Genomic DNA, 12,762 nt, shown 5'->3' on the forward strand with positions numbered 1-12,762 from the left:
AGGCTTGAACTTTTAAAGTGGAAGAGGAAGAAAGGAGGAGCCTACTGGGCTATTTTCAGTGCAGCTTTCAAAGCCTTCCATCAACTGCACGTCTTTTTTTTTTTTTTTCCCCAAATTCATCTCTCCAGCCCTTCAGCCCACACTCAACTGGTGAATGGGTTTACCTTTCACCTACCTTGTTCTGATTCTCTGACTTGCTTGTGCTGTGACTCTCACATCTGGCAGATTTCACAGATTTTTCTTTCTTTCTTTTTTTTTTTTCTTAAGATCTGGCCCCAAACACATCTCCTGCTAAAAATCTTTCCACTCATCTTTCAATGTTTAGTTCTAGATGGAACTAGATGGAAATGTCCAAGCCCAGAGTAACTCCCAACAATACTTTTCTGCCTGCATTGTAGACACTTACATGCCATTCCTTCTCACGAAGACCCACAAGCTTCTTATCAAATGCAGCTAGAGCCCGTTCAGTGTGCGTGATATGCGGCATTAATGTTCAAGACAGTTCCTGTCCCCACTATGACCTACTGGCATCAAGCTTGGCCATATAATTTGCTTTGCCCAATGGAATGAGCAGATGTGATTTGTGCTACTTGGAGCAAAGGTTCTAAGCATTGCCATGTCATTCTGCCAGGTTCCCTTTGTCCCTTAGCCACGTGAACAGCTCATCCCATACAGAAGTTCCTTTTTCAGCCTAGATCTCAAAATGAAGAGGATATGGGGCAGAGTTAATCCTTAAAGTCCACACATGAGTGAGAGATAAACCATGGTTGTAAACCTCTGATACAGCTTGTTACTACAACATAATTTTGCCTAATCTTAGTGATAAAGTGTGTAATGGGTACAGTTTTTATAATGGTGGCTTTACACGAAGGGTCCCACAAGCTTGGTGGGTAAGTTTTCCTTTCTCCATTCTAATGACAGATAATATTCAAACTTGCAAGAACTTGTTCAAATTCTGGAAGTTAAGAGGTGACAGAATAGATGAAATCAGGTCTTCTGCAGCAAATTCACAGCTCTTTCCACTCTACCATGTGTAAGGGGTTGACTGTGCTCCCCAAAAACGTGTTGAGGTTCTATCCCATAGTACCTGTGAGTGTGACCTTGTTTGGAAACAAGGTGTTTGCAGATATAGTCAAGTAAAATGAATTCATTAGGATGGACCCTAATCCAGTGTAGCTGGTGTCCTTGTAAGAAGAGAAGAGACACAGAGATACACAGGGAGAGCACCAGGAGACAATGGAGGCAGAGACTAGAGTGAGATATCAGTGCATTGACAGGCCAGGGAAGACCAAGGATTGCTGGCAACACCAGAAGCTAAGAGAAAAGCATGGGAAAGATTCTCTGCTACAGTCTTCCGGAGAGCAGGGGTCAGCTAACACCTGGATTTCTGATCACCAGCCTCCAAAACTGTGAAGGAATAAATTCCTGGTGTTTCAAGCCACCCAGCGTGTTATAATTTGTTACAGCAGCCCTAGGAAATCAATGCACCATGACTAACTCAATTCTGAGGTGGAAACCCCTAGAAACTCTCAGAATATGGGGGGCACAAGAGGTCTGTCTAAAAACACCTCACTCTTCCGTTGGCAGACTTGCGTCACCCTCCTGACTGTATTTGTTTCCAAGAGCTGGCATAGCGTACCATACCAGGCAGCTTACACAACAAGAATTTCTGCTTCACAATTCCGGGGGCTAGACATCTGGTAGCAAGATGTCATCACAACTGGCCTCTTCTAAAGACCCTCTCCTTGGCCTGTAGATGGCCACCTTCTTCCCGTGTCTTCACATGGCCTTCCCTCTGTGCCCACCTGTGTCCTAATCCCTTCTTTCAAGGACATCAGTCATATTGGGTTAGGCCCCACCAGATATAAATCTGCAGGGTCGGAGGACCCATTCAGCCCCCAATGCGATCTCATGTTTCCAAATGTCTACAGAGCCTGTCATGATGCCTGGGTTCCTACCTCGTCCACTTAAACAATCTGGGATGGAGGCTCAGAACATAAGGATGGCCCTTCCAGCCCTTCAAGTTGCCAGATCTGACCCAGGGTCCGACAGCCAGGACCACATGAACCTTGTCCTTCACTGTCCTCTCACGGATGTTCAGGTGGTTCTGAGCCATTGGCCTTGCTCGAGTTTTAACGTTGCCTCTGTTTTCTTGGCCTCAGCAATCTTGGTGAGAATCAGGTTCTCTCTTGGGCTATGCTGATGACTAGTTTCCTAGTTAAATCTCCTCCCAACGCCCCATGCCTTTGATCTCCTACTTTGGCACAGCCCCCACCCCATGAGTGACTTTCCTTTCAACCCTCTTATTGCCTCCAACCTTACAGTCAAAATTTAAAACAAAACTGATGACATGTTTTGAGATATATGAGATTATTAGACATAGCTAGTAATTAGTTCTCCTAAATGGCTGTTAATTGCTTCCACAGAGCAGAGCATAATTTCAGATTTTTTCCTTCTTTTTAGTTTAGGAGTTATCTAGAACCAAAATAATAACTGACAAGTTCCCTGAAACTCTGAATGTTTTAATCATTATTATAATACTGCTTCATGATAACAAATTTTATTTAAAGAAGGCAGAATAAAAAATCCATGGTGCTGAGATGAAGAATAAGGAGAGAGAGAGAGGAGAGAGAATGATGGAGTCACGTGGGCTCCTCAGGTAGTGAGTAGGGAAGGCAGATCACTGCAGTGACTTCAGGAAAGAAATCTGAAAAAAGAAGGGGCATAAACCTTGAGTCTTTCTGGGGAAAAGCATTCCAGGGGTGGCCACGTGCCTGGAACAGGTGAGAAGCAAGGGGAAGAGGGTCAGGCATGAGCTGGGAAAGGAATGGGATGGCCGCATGGGGCCAGTTCTCAAAAAACTGAATGGAGGAGCGACGTGATCAGATTCATGCTGTAAAAGGACTACTCTGGTTGTCCGTGGAGGCGCACAAAAGGTAGGGCAGGGGGGTGGAGGGAACAGGGGCTGTAGGGCAGTTCTGGCAACAGAGGGTGTGGACTCTAGGGCTGGAGGTAAGAGGAGTACAGACTTGTACAGCCATGCACCTGGAAAGGATAGCCCTCTCGGGCTGTGAGAGAGAGTGAGGTAAGGAAGGGACCAAGGAGCGAGCAGTCGGTACAACCAGGGGAAACTGAGAGGGCTATCGGGAAGGAGCAGCAGGGCCCAGCCCAGAGCTGCTGCTGGGCCTGAAATAGAAGCCTAAGGATTGACATTTGACCATATGAGGTCTTTGGTGAAAACAAAAAGTGGAACTGGGTTTTGTGCAAGAGAGAAAGAGCGGAGAAGGAGAGGGCATACCGGATATCATGTATTCAAGGAGGCGTCTAAATCGAGGGACGCTAACGTGCTGGGATGAATGTCCCTGAGCAGATGCTGAGCTTGGGGGAAGGAGGGTGCCCTGGGGCCCACGTCCACACTGCTAGTGCTGTGGGGATGCAGGGGTCTCTGGGCAGTCCATCAGGTAAAACCTGAGTTCTCCAGAAGACTGAGGAGGCAGGCTTTTTTCAAAACATGATTTCTCAAGTATTTTCTGTAGTGATTTCTGTTGGTTCAGGTGACAGCCGGTTTTCATTTAAATCAACTATTTTCGCAAAAGCAGGGGAAAGCGTACCTTATCCTGCAATATCTTACTCCATAATGTTGCATCCTTGATAACTGGGAAGAATTTGTGTCCATGTAATTTCTAGGAGTGCAACAGGAAAGACGTTGGCACAAATATTAATTCTAATGGTTAACATCCTTGGTTTCCTTGGATTCCAGCAGATCAATGAAGCTCTAATTGTCTCCTGGACTGGTCTTGAGGAGACTTCTGTCCCCAAGGTCCCAGGTCTGACGCCTGACCTCCTCGGCACTCCAGGATGGGGGTCAGAGTCCTGCTAATTGCTGGTGAGAACCTGGCCTCTGACACCTGCCCTCTAGTGTCCGTCCTGTTACTGACATTGCTTGGTGTCTGAAGGGAGGCACCCAACCTCCCTGTATTTTATTTACAAGTTTTTAAATGTTGAACTGATAATAGCATATTGCAGAACAAGCTAATTTCAGCATATGTGTGTAGATTATCTTCAGTAAAGATGACATTCTAGACCAGCTTCCCTGCTACTCAGGACATTTCTAGACCACTGTCCCCAAACGCTTCATCAGAAGCATTCAAGAATTACAAACGTTGCCATCAGCCTTGATAAAATGATACTAAGTTATACTTCCTCAAAAATATCCGCCATTTTCTCTTACCCATGATTTGGAGTGAACAAATCGTTGCTTTTCTTCCATGGATTTTTATGTTAAACTTTACTTAACTGTGAATTAACCTCAGAGAGAGAATAACTTTACAACAAGATCTACAGTAAGAGAGATCGAAACAGAAAGCAGGGGCGCCTGGGCGGCTCGGTTGGTTAAGTGTCTGCCTTTGGCTCAGGTCATGATCCCAGGGTCCAGGGACTGAATCCCATGTCGGGTTCTCTGCTCAGTGGGGAGTCTGCTTCTCTCTCTGTCCCCCCGTATACCCCTCACTCTCTCTCTCTCTCTCTCTCTCTCAAATCAATAAATATTTTTTTAAAATTAAAAACAAAACAGAAAGCAGAGCAGTGGTTGTGTTTACACCATGGCTGTGTTTTAACTGAAATGAGGCTGGTCCACACAGCTCTTCGGAAAGAGAGCTGATGCACAGAGGAAGATCTACACCTGTGCGTGCCATGCGTGGGGCTCTTGACTCCAGCTCACAGCCCACCTCCTTCAAAATGCTTCACATGCCATCACAACTGGAAGAACACTCTCCTCCCTTCTGGTCTCCTGCAGCATATGAGGAAAAGGACCCTCAGGCCGTCTGTGTATTCGTTTGCTGGAGCTGCATAACAAAATACCACAGACTGGGCAGCCAAACAGCAGTGCTGGAGGCTGGAAATCCAAGGTCAAGGTGCCAGCAGATTTCCTTTCTGGTAAGGCCTCTCTCCTTGGCTTACAGATGGCGCCTGCTCACTGTGTCCTCACAGGGCCTTTTCTCTGAGTACATTTATTCTTGGTGTCTCTTCCTCTTCTGAAAGAATATCAGTCAGATTGGATTGGGCCCTCTCTAACAGCCTCGCTTCACCTTACTCACTCTCTGAAGACTGTATCTTTACAGTCATTACTGTATATATTACATTCAGAGATACTAGGGGTTGGGACTTCAATACATACATTTTGGAGGGAAACAATTCAGCCCTTTTCATTCATCTTAGGATATTAGTAGGTACCCAATGTGTCTGTCCTCCTCAACTTGATGGTGGCCTCCCTGGTTGAAAGGCCCTGTTTTAAGATTCTGTGTATCCCCAGCAATCAATTGTTTAATGGATCTTCTAATTCTAATCCAAAATTAGAATTTTGTTCACATTGGTCCTGCTGCCAATATGTATTTTGAAGGAGAAAAAAAATCAGCCACAGTGGGTTCATGTCAGTGACTAGGCTAGACGATTTCCCAGGTTCCTTATGCATCCCGTTACTGTTCATTCCCCGTCACCATCCATGTGGCTTCCCAAAAAATTCTCCTCTCTAGGGTATCAGACATTTGCTTCATTTCTCATTTTTAGGCTCCCAAGAGTTGCCAGTCCTAATTTTTTTTTTTAAATTCCCTATGTATTGCTTATTTTCATGCCTGCATCTGGCAACGCCGGAGGTCCTAGCCTGACTTAGGATCTGGAAGCTGAGGGAACAGGCTCAGGGCAGTGCATTGGGCTGCCCGAAGTTGTCCGGCACCATCCTGACCCCGAGAAGACTCCAACCAAGTTTTTCCAGCTCCAAGGCCAACAGCCTAATATTCCTCATTATGCAAAGTAAGAACACCAAAGGCTTTATGTCTTGTGGGCAGTAATTCATGTAATGAAGTGAGATCATCATCTCTCTTAGGAATTCTGATGAACCTTATAACAGTATAACTTTTAGTACCAAAGGATCCAGCATGCTCCTTTTGTTGATTCATAAAGTGTTCAAATGCTCAAACCATATGTTTAAGTACAATTCCCAATGGATATATTCTTCCTTAAATGAAAACGGGAATTTTTCAACATCAGGTGGAAAACTCAGCATGGCCATTGGGAGGAATTGTCTCAACATAGCCCCGAGTCAGTTCCAGGGCAGTGGAGACGAAACCAGCTTTGTGGCCTGGTGCTCCCGGCCCCCAAGCTTGCTCTAGGCCATATGCTCACTCAGTAGGTACGAGACAAACCCAAAGACACATGTGCATGAACGTGAGCCTTGTTAGACACGTTCTGTGTACAATAGTGGTTCCATGGGGTGCCTGGGTGGCACAGTCTCTTAGGCATCCAACTCTTGGTTTCAGCCCAGGTAGTGATCTCAGGGTCATGAGATCGAGTCCCATGTGGGGCTCTGCGCTCAGTATGGAGTCTGCTTAAGACTCTCTGTCCTTCTCCCTCTGCACCTCCCACTCGTGCTCTCTCCCTCTCTCAAATAAATAAATAAATCTTTTAAAAAATATTGCTTCTATAGAAGTGGGAAAGTCGACGTAAGTAAGGCTTTCAAATACTACTTCTTACCACCTAAAAATATTCAGGCAGAACATGTATGGAACTCAGGCTAGCCTCGGTTTGACAGTGAAGGTGAGCTCTTTGCCAGACACTCATGGGCTCTGCCTGTCCCATCACGGAAAGGGCTCTCTGTCATGAGTAGACAAGTGAAAAAAACCCTAGTCTGAGAAGAAGGTATGTCCCCGCGTGACTGGCATTTTGTGCCAATCATTCGTTGTGCCAATATCAGGAATGTGGGTCTGACAAACAAAAGGCCAGGCCACCGGCTTGGTTTCGCTGTGCAGGCTGTCACAGTCCCCTTTTCCTCACTGGAGCCTGGCTCTCCAAAATGGATTTTGTTCATTCTCCACTGGCCTGGAGAAAACTGCACGTGGCTCTTTATGAATTGGGTCTCCCAGCAAGATGCTGAGACACAACCGGTGTGGGGGTGGTCTGCGTGTGTGAAACTCCCGGGACAGAACTGGAGTCAGGCTGTGACACACAATGCCATCTATGTGTGACCCAGCAGCCTGCGAACCAGCTCCCTGCAAGGGCAGAAGCATGCCAAGTGGGGACGAGAGGACTTTTGTTCATTCTCTTTATCTTACTGAGGCTGGTTGTTTGTCTGTTGGGGGAAATTAAAAAACAAGCAAATAAATTCCTTGCCTGGGTGCTGTCTGGATTTTTTTACTCCCCATGCTTTCATTCCTAATTCTCCAAAGTATCTTCCCCCCTTAATTTTATGGCATTTTTATGTACAGATGCATCCACTACCTACGCATGAAGTCAGAAGTATCAATTTGTCTTTCTAGACTCCTTTGGGTTTGCCTCGGTGTGGAGATCCATAATGAGATCCAAGAGGTCTCCTCCTCTTCCCGTTAACATAACTTATAGAGTTTTCCTTATGCTCGGAGCACGTAGCTAAGTCCTGCCTAAGCAGTACTAACAGTGCATTCTTAACAGCCTCCCTGGACAGTTTGCTAAATTCTTTCTGAAAGCCTCTTGCTGGCCTTAACAAAGGTTAACTAGAAAACAAACCGGAGGCTGGGAATCCCACTGTGAGAGCAGAAAATATGGTTCTATCTCACAGATAGAGGACTGAGTTTGTGCAATCACATTTGGCATTCTGGAAATCCCTGATGAAGATCATTTTTAGGCAAAAATCAGCTTCCCAAACCCAAGCGTGCTCTGGGGTTGGCTAGGGCTTTGTTTTGTTTTGTTTTGCTTTGTTTTGTTTTGTTTTAACAGATACTAAAAGTTAAAGATGGGAATCCAAACCACAAAACAATTTTTTTCTTCTCCATGTCATTTTACTTGGCCCAAGAAAGCAAAAGAGGGACAAGTGTCATTGCTCAGTAATTCTTCAGGGAATGACCTACACATTTTCTCCACACAATCCAGGAATCCCGTGTGTAATTTTCATCATCCAGCACATTGATAAACAAGCCAAAACACCTCCAGGATGACAGATGACTGCAGAGCAAAGGGACAGAAGGAATTTGGTACCAACACATGAAGACCTGTTGCTTTTTTAGCTTGAACTTAGAAAGTACAGAGTTAACTAGAATTTTTATTTGTGAAACAAATAACTACTTCTAAAATCATCTATTTATGTCACATGTTCTCCACACCAAAACAGGTCCTTGGAATAACTTTTGGAGAACAACACAACTGTGGGAAAAAAAAAAAAAAAAAGTCTCAGCCAAGAACTTGGGCGTCCCAAAGGGCTAGGGAAACCTGAACATTTAAATCAGACTTCGATGCCAGGAGCTCACTGTTCCCTGTTGGGCTCTGGCCACCACCCCCACCCCACCCAGAAGAGGACACAGTACTCACCAGTCATTAGGGTGTAGTAATTGGGGTAAGACAGACTAGGAAAGTCGGGGGTCAAGTAATCCACTTTTACTCCCCGGCTCACAATCTCTTTGAAACCAGGCAAGGACTCCAGGGCCTCATCACTGATGTAGTCAGAGCGAAAACCATCCAGCAGAAACACCAGGAGCTTCCGGCCGGCCGCGGCTGGCTGTGCCAGGCTGAGCGCAAGGACCAGCAGGAGGGCCCCGAGCTTCATGGCCATGCTGCCAGGAGCCCGCCCGCCGGGCTGGCACAGCCGTCCCCTTGCAAAGACTGAGGATGGAGAATCTGTAGCTATTCTCTCTTCTAGGGGCTGGACCTTGACTGCTGGCCTTCCTGAGCCAAGTTCACTTTCAGAATTTAAAGGTACAGCACCCCCTTTTAAAAACATCTATGCTCACCCTTTACTAGAAAGTCTGGAGACCAACTCCTTCAGAGAAGCCAGGTCCCCAAACAACCCAGAATCGACACCAGGGGAGACAGGGCGACCTTATTATTTTGGGTGAGCGTTCCAGAAATACAGGCACCCACAGAGAGGTAGAAATTTAGAAGATGACGGAAGTCTACGCTAACTTTGCAGTTGGGCTAACCAAGGGGTGGAGTCAAGAAAAGGACAATCTTTTAATTTGCTGCCATCCTGCGTCTCTGCCCAATTTGAACTCTCTGACTTTTTCGCTTACAATTTAGTAACACGAACCTCTTCATTCAGAATATAAACACGAGATGATAAAAATAGGTGAGCACCATTTGTGAACTTTCCACCGGTGTCTCCGTCACCATCACATTTTTAAAACATATTGACTAGGTCTCAGCCACTTTTTTTTTTCTATGCATCTGTATACAGTGTTTATTGTCCTATTTTTCAAGTTGCTGGTGTCCGAACTCATCTGCAGGAGGAGGTGGTTTTCACAGTTTGGGGAAGTGGGGGGGCTGGGCTCACTTGGGGAAAGGTCTCTGAATTTTAAGGATGAGTATACACTGGGATATCCACTTTCCTCTGCCGCTATCAGGGGGCACAACCCAAAATGCAGCTCCCTGAGAATCCACAGGTCCTCAGACGCTCTCAAGCCTCCACTGATAGTGATTGTGACATATCTGGGGAGGGCACTGCTGATAAGGCTTATCTTGTTTTACATGATCTTACTGTTTTATGATCACATTTAGACAACTTCTCTAAAGTTTTGGGTCAATAAGTTATTGCAAATAAGCCCCTTTGGTATACATACCAACACACAAGAAAAGGAAGAAACATATGGAATAGAATTCAAAACAAATCCCAGCATTGCCTACAGTAAGATTCCCTCTAATCTTTTACCTTCTGGCCTGGAAAAGGTTGGAAATAAAAGCTGAAAGGCAGTAGGTCAGAGAATGTGGTTAATATTAACTGCCCAAAGTCTTATGGTCCAAAGTGTGTGTTTGTTCTCTGGAGGATCTTGTTTGGATGTGGTTACCAACACCTAAGACTTAAGAATGAGTACTTCCTGCTACTTGTTTTTCAAAGGTAGACAATGCTACAAGGTCATTTGTCACAGTAGTTTAACCCAGACAATGTAGAAAAATGGAAAATTTCCTCCCAAATCTGGAACCATCTTTGTGTTGAAAGTTGTTCTGTTCCAGGTCTTGCTAGGGACATGCGTGAGCTCTCCAGAGTGTGCTACCCAGATCTGTCAGCACTTTTGAGCCTCACCTCCATGGAAAGGAAGGTGACATGGCAGAAAAAAAATCAAGGATTGTAGAAAGAAGACAGGATTCCATGGCCTGGCTTCTGGCATAATGCAATTGAGTGATTCTGAGAAGTTGCCTTTCCATGCTTCAGTGTTCTCCTCTGAAAAGCGATAGAAGCTTTCCGGTCTTTTATAGCTAAGGACCTGAATAGACATTTTTCCAAAGAAGACATCCAGATAGCCAACAGGCACATAAAAAGATGCTCGGTGTTGCTCATCATCAGGGAAATGCAAATCAAAACCACAGTGAGCTATCAACTCAGACCTCTCAGAATGGCTAGCCTCAGAAAGATGAAAAATAACAAGTGTTGGTGACGATATGGAGAAGGAAATAAAATGCCTACCCTAAAGAGCTAGCTGCACCCCTATGTTTACTGTAGTATTATTCACAATAACAATAAATGGAAACAACCTTAAATGTCCATTGGTGAATGAAACCAGAAAGAAGACAGGGTATATATACATATACAATAGGATATTATTTAGCCACGAGAAAGAAGGAAATCCTGCCATTTGCAATGATATGGATGGACCCAGAAGGCATTTGCTAAGCAAAACAAGTTAGACAGAGAAAGATAACTCTATGTTCTCACTTGTGTGTGGAATCTAAAAAAAAAAAAAAATCATAGAAACAGAGTAGAATGGTGGTTGGTTGCTAGGGGCTGTGGGGTAGGGGAAATGGGGAGATGTTGAGTACAAACTTCCAGTTACAAGATGAGTAAGTTCTAGGATCTAACAACGTACAGTATGATGACCACAATTAATGATATCCTTGAAAGTTGTTGAGAGAGTAGATCTTCAATGTTATACCACACACACACAAAAGCCCAATCAGTGATTATGTAAGGTGATGGGGGTGTTACTAGCCTTACTGGGATAATCATCTCGTAATACATATGTGTGTAATGAATCAAAGCGAGCGAGTGGGTGAGCACTCGGGCAAGTATGAGAGTAAACGGTAGAAAGGAGTCCAAGGTAGTATTAGAGAAAGTCCATACAATAATCATTCTATTTGTTCCCGCCAGAAAAGTAGTCTTTGTGCACTTTTAAATGAAAAAGGTCTCCCAAGAACAGACTCTCTCTTTAAAAGGCAGCTGACTAAGCAGGATCACACGAATACGAAGTGGAGTATCTAGAAATCATTAGCCTGACTCGTCCGTCATCTCACGCGTTTCCAGGTCAGAGGCAGGGATCCTTTCTTTCCGGCCATCAGCAGCCCCCGTTCGCCTTCGGACCTGGCCCCAGACTCACAGGTGGAACCCCCCGGGGCTCACCTGTCCAGAGTACAGGTAAGGTCTGAACCCACCCCACCACGATCCCAGTCAGGAAGACTGAGCCAATGTGGCTTTTCAAGTTCCTCATTTGATTCTGGTCAAAGCCAGGCTCACGAAACACCGTGGACAGTGCCACAGAGTAGTGGACAAAGCTGAGCACGGTCACATCATTGTCCCAGTTTGCGTGTTAGCAAATAGTCTCTGGAGGCCATGGGGGCGGGGGGCTTCATTTGGACCTTCTGATAACTTTATAAGGTGGGTATTTTTGGTTTTTTTTTTTTAATTTAATTTCTTTTCAGTGTTCCAAAATTCATTGTTTATGCACCACACCCACTGCTTCATGCAATCCGGGCCTTCCGTAATACCCACCACGGGGCTCACCCAACCCCACACTCCCTCTCCCCTTCAAAACCCTTAAGTTTGTTTCTCAGAGTCCACAGTCTCTCATGGTTCGTCTCCCCCTCCGATTTCCCCCAATTTACTTCTCCACTCCAACTCCCAAATGTCCTCTGTGTTATTCCTTATGCTCCACAAGTAAGTGAAACCGTATAATTGACTCTCTGCTTGACTTATTTCACTCAGCATAATCTCTTCCAGTCCCATCCATGTTGATACAAAAGTTGGGTATTCATCCTTTCTGATGGAGGCATAATACTCCATTGTATATATGGACCACATCTTCTTTATCATTTGTCTGTTGAAGGGCATCTTGGTTCTTTCCATGTACCTCTGTGATACAAAGGAAATGCAAGGCTCAGGGAAGCCTAATGCCAAAGAGCCTGAAGCAACAGAACGGAAATTCAAGTCCAAGTCTCTTTAGAGTCCCATATCTGGGGGGAAAACATTCAATTTTTGAAATTAGGAAGAGGAATCAAAGCCTGAGTAAAAGAAAAAAATAATAAATCCCCTAAGTATCTTTCATTTATCTTGATTGAAGTGAGGGAGGAAATAGGAAATCACCATTAGGACACTACAGACATGACTGTCACGGGCCACATCCACTGATGAATGCCAGACTCCGTGTTAGAAAGTCAGGAAGTGATCAGAAGAGAACAAAAGGATGGGGTGTGTCAAAGGGGCATGGGAGCCAAACTGAAAGGGCTCCCAGTGGCCGAAGCCAGAACAATCTGCGTCATAAACTAAGCAATGCAATATTGGAATATTAACCCAGAGTACAAAAGAAATATACAAGTCCATAATGTAAAATGAATTGCTGAGTAAACAAATAAATAGGGGAGAAGTAACAAATATTTCTTTCAAAAGAATTCCAAACAATACATGTTGATACCCTCACTCCAGGAGTTGGAACTTGATCCCTACTCCCTTGCCATCAAGGTTGGGCCAGACCTAGAGACCCATTTTCAAAGAACAGAGTAGAGAAAGGAACAAGTAACTTTGCAGGGGAGAAATCT

General features: G+C 44.9%; 1 protein-coding gene across 1 annotated transcript in view; it reads right to left on the reverse strand.

The window, feature by feature from the left end:
* Positions 1-8,584, reverse strand: part of LOC111144569 (ectonucleotide pyrophosphatase/phosphodiesterase 6) — a 108,056-nt gene extending 99,472 nt beyond the window's left edge. The window contains exon 1 of the mRNA XM_022498911.1: positions 8,335-8,584. Coding sequence (XP_022354619.1) covers positions 8,335-8,575 — 241 coding nt within the window. The 5' untranslated portion in view covers positions 8,576-8,584. The remainder of the gene's footprint in view (positions 1-8,334) is intronic.
* Between the last annotated feature and the right edge of the window lie 4,178 nt (positions 8,585-12,762).

Source organism: Enhydra lutris, unplaced genomic scaffold (assembly GCF_002288905.1).
Source record: "Enhydra lutris kenyoni isolate GAN:26980312 unplaced genomic scaffold, ASM228890v2 scaffoldscaffold11, whole genome shotgun sequence".
In the NCBI taxonomy this organism is placed as follows: domain Eukaryota; kingdom Metazoa; phylum Chordata; class Mammalia; order Carnivora; family Mustelidae; genus Enhydra; species Enhydra lutris.